This window comes from Schistocerca nitens, chromosome 12, assembly GCF_023898315.1.
Source record: "Schistocerca nitens isolate TAMUIC-IGC-003100 chromosome 12, iqSchNite1.1, whole genome shotgun sequence".
Lineage (NCBI taxonomy): Eukaryota > Metazoa > Arthropoda > Insecta > Orthoptera > Acrididae > Schistocerca > Schistocerca nitens.
This window is the reverse complement of record NC_064625.1, coordinates 103,226,330-103,231,892: the sequence shown is the minus strand read 5'-3', so window position 1 is coordinate 103,231,892 and position 5,563 is coordinate 103,226,330. Positions and strand designations below refer to the sequence as shown.

The following is a 5,563-nucleotide window of genomic DNA, read 5'->3' as shown; positions in this document are numbered from 1 at the left end:
TGGGTTTCTACTTTGTTGTTTCTGTTTACTGGACTTCCAATAATTTTAAGCTGTCTTATACACTACAATTTCTTTTAACTTCTGATACTTTGCGAATGATGTTTTAGATGTCTGCCATCAAGCATCTAGGAAAGGTTTGTCATTATGTTTGTTGGAAGCAGGTAAGTGCCCTCGTTATGAAACACTGGATGAATTAAGTCTTTGTGCATCCTGAACTGCACTGCCTGAAGACATGCACGCACTTTCTGGCAAACACTTTTCTTGCCTTGTTGTACCTTTGGATGCAAGATCTTACCTCTTACTGAGTAAATGCTGACACGAATTGTCTTCTCAGTGTACCATAAATATTTACTGCATTTTAAATAATTACATTTCTGTTGATCCAGGAAGCTGTCACATAGGCAAGATGTAACTGGTACTGCATGTCATGAATTTGGTTAGTCGTTCAGTAACATCAGTGAAACAGTGTTTAGGTAAAAAAAGGACTTGTGTCTATCTTCGTCTAATTTGTATTAATGATCTGCCTGCAGTTATGAATGATGTGGAGTGCAAAGTTACAATGTTTGCCCATGACAACATCCTTTACGAGTGTCACATCACACTTCACGTCTTGTTGGTCAGATACGGCATATGGCAATGTGTCTGAAGTATTGGCCATCTGAAACCTTTTTATTAATTCAGTAACACACGGACAGAGGACATTGCTGTGTATGTCTAAGAGAAGTTCTCATTAGTCACATTGAATGGGTGATTACTGAAGCATTACTGGTGACCTCTGATGGATTTGATGCAATGAGGTATATAACTAAGTTTACCTAAAGATCGTAGGGGAATGTTATTAACTGATGGAGATAGTCGAGTGATTAATAGGAGCAGTGAATTTGAAAGTGAGGATATCGTCATTGATGCTGTCACTGCTGTTATCCTGTGACTGTTCTTGCAGTGGCCATCTATTTCAAGAATGTTTGTTTCCAACAACTAATTATGGTTGTTTTGATGTTGTGTAAAGACGTGTGTGATGTATGTTGTTCTTTGATGGGCATTTGACATCCAGTAAATGGTATAGAATTGTAATTTCACCTACTGATCGTAGCGGAATGTGATTGTCAGGTTTCCCTTTGAGCACACAGTGTGAAGTAGCTTTACACAAGGAATTCCATTTATTCTGATAGACTGACTCTTCAGCATTAAGCAAGTTTCATTTGAAATGGCAGAAAGAAATTTACCTAACGTCAGGAGATTAACGAGAGAGGCAAATACTGAATGGGCGTGTGCAGCTTGAAAAAAAAAAACCGAGGTTCTAAACAGTTTGTGGATATTGTAATAAATAGCACAGTCGATGGCCAAATTCGTACGACACTGATCCTACAACTAATGTTTAATGGGAAGTTTACCACCTGTGAAGTGCGAGCAGACGAGAAGTTTGAGCAAGTAACAAGTCAGGAATGGAGATTAAAACGTTTTGTAATTAACTGTGGCATATTGTTTGTATCCAGTTACACAGGAAATAATCAGACAACGCTGTTAACAAGCGATGGGAAAAAAATAAGGAACTTTGTAACTAAAGAAGGTGGAGAAATTCTAGGAGACAGAAAGCTAACTAAGAAAAATTGGATCAATGAGACATGTGAACAAGCTGTGAAGGCCAGGAAGAGAGAAAGGGCGGTACACATCCTGGACAGAATGTGAAAAACAGGAAGCACTCAAAACCATAAGAAGAGAAACGAATAGGATTCTGAGAACAGAAAAAAAGTTCATGAACAACATGATGAAATCGAAAAGAAAAATACAGTATCAGATAGCAGGAAAATGTTACAGATGTTGAAACATTCGAGGAATGGTCAGAGAAACGAAACTTCAGTTATTGATGATAAGAATGGAAATATGCTAACATACAAGAAAAAATTCATAATAGGTGTAGAGAATATTTTGGACAGTTATTAAATGCTGAAGATACATGGAGTGCCTTTCCACATGAGAACAATACAAAGGTTCAAGGAGAAACCACAAACATAACTCAAGATGGAGAAAGAGCAATGAGGAAACGGAACTATAATAAGGTGCCAGGAAAAAGATACGGTAACGGCAGAGATGTTTAAGGCAGGAGAAGGAACTCTTCAGAAAGAGCTATACAATCTCATAAGAAATCCCAGAGGAGTGGAAATCCCAGAGGAGTGGAAATCCCAGAGGAGTGGAAATCCCAGAGGAGTGGAAATCCCAGAGGAGTGGAAATCCCAGAGGAGTGGAAATCCCAGAGGAGTGGAAATCCCAGAGGAGTGGAAATCCCAGAGGAGTGGAAATCCCAGAGGAGTGGAAATCCCAGAGGAGTGGAAATCCCAGAGGAGTGGAAATCCCAGAGGAGTGGAAATCCCAGAGGAGTGGAAATCCCAGAGGAGTGGAAATCCCAGAGGAGTGGAAATCCCAGAGGAGTGGAAATCCCAGAGGAGTGGAAATCCCAGAGGAGTGGAAATCCCAGAGGAGTGGAAATCCCAGAGGAGTGGAAATCCCAGAGGAGTGGAAATCCCAGAGGAGTGGAAATCCCAGAGGAGTGGAAATCCCAGAGGAGTGGAAATCCCAGAGGAGTGGAAATCCCAGAGGAGTGGAAATCCCAGAGGAGTGGAAATCCCAGAGGAGTGGAAATCCCAGAGGAGTGGAAATCCCAGAGGAGTGGAAATCCCAGAGGAGTGGAAATCCCAGAGGAGTGGAAATCCCAGAGGAGTGGAAATCCCAGAGGAGTGGAAATCCCAGAGGAGTGGAAATCCCAGAGGAGTGGAAATCCCAGAGGAGTGGAAATCCCAGAGGAGTGGAAATCCCAGAGGAGTGGAAATCCCAGAGGAGTGGAAATCCCAGAGGAGTGGAAATCCCAGAGGAGTGGAAATCCCAGAGGAGTGGAAATCCCAGAGGAGTGGAAATCCCAGAGGAGTGGAAATCCCAGAGGAGTGGAAATCCCAGAGGAGTGGAAATCCCAGAGGAGTGGAAATCCCAGAGGAGTGGAAATCCCAGAGGAGTGGAAATCCCAGAGGAGTGGAAATCCCAGAGGAGTGGAAATCCCAGAGGAGTGGAAATCCCAGAGGAGTGGAAATCCCAGAGGAGTGGAAATCCCAGAGGAGTGGAAATCCCAGAGGAGTGGAAATCAGCTGCCATCATCCCACTGCATCAAAAGAACAGTAAGAGATTGTACGAAGTATAGAGCCATTTCTCTCATAACTGTAGCTAATGAAGTTGTGTGTTTAATAATACCTGAGAAACTTTTACCATTTTGAAATTATGTTTTAGGACATTACCAGGCAGGCTTCCAATAAGGACGATCGACCATCAATCGAATTTTCACTACGAGACAAACCTGGGCAAAGTGCTGTTTCTGGTAACGTTCGTTGACTTCTTAAAGGGTTGTGACAGTATACACAGATCAAGTATGTACAGTATCCTGAGGGAGCTTCGTGTACCAATTACGTTAATAAATATGGTCAATGCGTGCACAGCAGATACGAAAGCCAAAGTCAAATACCAAGGGGAGTTGACCAACGAATTCCAGATCAGAACGGGTAAGAGAAGGTGATATTTCACTATAATTATTCAACCTGGTCCCAGAGAAAGCAATCCGAGAAATTAAAAAAGGGAGCAAAGGGGTGAAGATTAATGGTAGGACAGATTTATTGGGTTATGCAGACGGCAGCGCAGTTCTAGCAGAATCAGAGGAAGAGACGGCAGAAACTGTACATAACCTAGCACAAAATCCAAGAAAGATCGGGGTCCAGATTAATGCGCAAAAGACGGAGGTCACGGAGGTATAAACAGAAGCCCTAATGACATCCCATTACAGGCAGGGATATCGGAATTTGCTGAAGTGGAAAATCTTAAATACCTTGGTACATGGTTCAACAGGCGAATTAATTTGAAACCATAAATAAACCAACGTATTGTGAATGGGTCTAACACATTTCAGTATAAAGCAGATAATATCGTCCACGAACGTAACTTAAGACCGAACTGAAGACCTACAGTGCCATGAGAGTGCCGGTGTTATTGAATGGGACATGGGACGTAAGCCGGAAGCCCAATGAGGAACGATGAAGAAAACTTGGTCTTTGAAAGAATAATTATGAAGACGGGCTTTAGGCCAGTCGAGGAAGGGAGTGTAATATCCCTTCGCCCTGCTAGCTACTGGATGTGAAACGATCGGTTCAACAATCTTGCTATTGTTATTGATTTAATGTTAGTATATATCGCGAGGTGGTGCGTTTCGTCTGCGTGAGCGACATTGTTATTCCGTTACTCCGCATTGCTCCATGGCGAGCGAAAGAAAGCAAGAAAATCGGAATGAGAGACGACTCACACCAACCCACACACCAGAGGAGGACTAACCTCCGACGGGGGAGCCGCAAGGACCTTGACAAGGCGGCTCAGACGGCGCGGCTACCCAGTCAAGTAATCCCGCGGATTTAAGTTTCATCAAAAGATTCTGTAATGGACTATTATGTACTACAAACGAGTATAGGACTTCGAACATTTGGTGGTAAATGTTTCCTGTAGTACCTGCTTCAATAAATGGTCAAAATAGGAGAAAGTTTTCACTGCTAGAAGATTCATTTCACTCGCAGACGATCACCGAATAACGAAATGGGAATGCTTGTGTTCGAATTCGAGAAGATCATATAGAAATTCTATCTCACATTACACCACAAGAGTAACTTTTCAACGTATACGAAATGTCGTATGCTCTGGGGTAGACACCGATCTAGAGGATGTCCCTCACAGACATACGAACAGGGCCACTGCACGCACTATTTCAATAAGAACGAGATTAATATTACCAGCTTAAAACGATTTCTTTTTTGCTGTAGCAGAAGTAGTTGTTTGCTTCGCGAATCACACATTTGTAATGGCTGACGACCCCGACTGTCCCTGCTGCTCCTTATCCATTACCCAGTCGTCCAATTGTTGCTTGAACTGCTGGGTTCTCTTGGAACTTTTGTTCCATTCGTCGTTCACATCCGGACGCTAATTCCTCGTTGGTCTTCGAAGGAAAAATTTTGAAGAGCATCTTTGTCCCTGTCCAAGAAAGGAGCTCGAGGAAACAGATAAATCCAAGGATTTTATGAGCTGATGCAACCGAACATCGTTCAAAAACTGAAAGCGCGGGAAATAAGGTTAGCAGGCCACATTGCAAGGAGACAAGGCACCTCTAGGGCAAAAGCCGTACATATGGGAAGACCTAATGGTACTCGTCCAATCTGAAGACCCAGAAAGCGATGGGAGAATGAGCTACAGAAAGACCTGTTGCCATCTATGAGTCCGTAACAAATGGATCCAAAGTGCACAAGGTGGTCGTCGTCGTCTATAGAGGGATATAGCGAGGTCGGCCCATCATCTACACGGTTCTCTATCGCCGATTTGATGCATGGGTAAGCAACAACGGTGCTGGCACAGCTTGTTGATACCAGTGCCTACTAATTTTATTTGTATATTACAGCACTGAGGATGGTCGCTAAGTGACCGAAAATCGATTTTGCGGATAATGTAACAAAAATACGACCAATGCTGTTTCTCCTTCCAATGATAT

The 5,563-nt window shown here is 42.9% G+C and overlaps 1 protein-coding gene across 1 annotated transcript; it reads left to right on the top strand.

The window, feature by feature from the left end:
* Positions 1-2,091: 2,091 nt before the first annotated feature.
* LOC126214934 (chemotaxis regulatory protein ChePep-like) lies at positions 2,092-3,171 on the top strand. Its single transcript, XM_049941573.1, has one exon. It carries the CDS (start codon positions 2,092-2,094, stop codon positions 3,169-3,171), a length of 1,080 nt encoding a protein of 359 aa, XP_049797530.1.
* Positions 3,172-5,563: the final 2,392 nt, after the last annotated feature.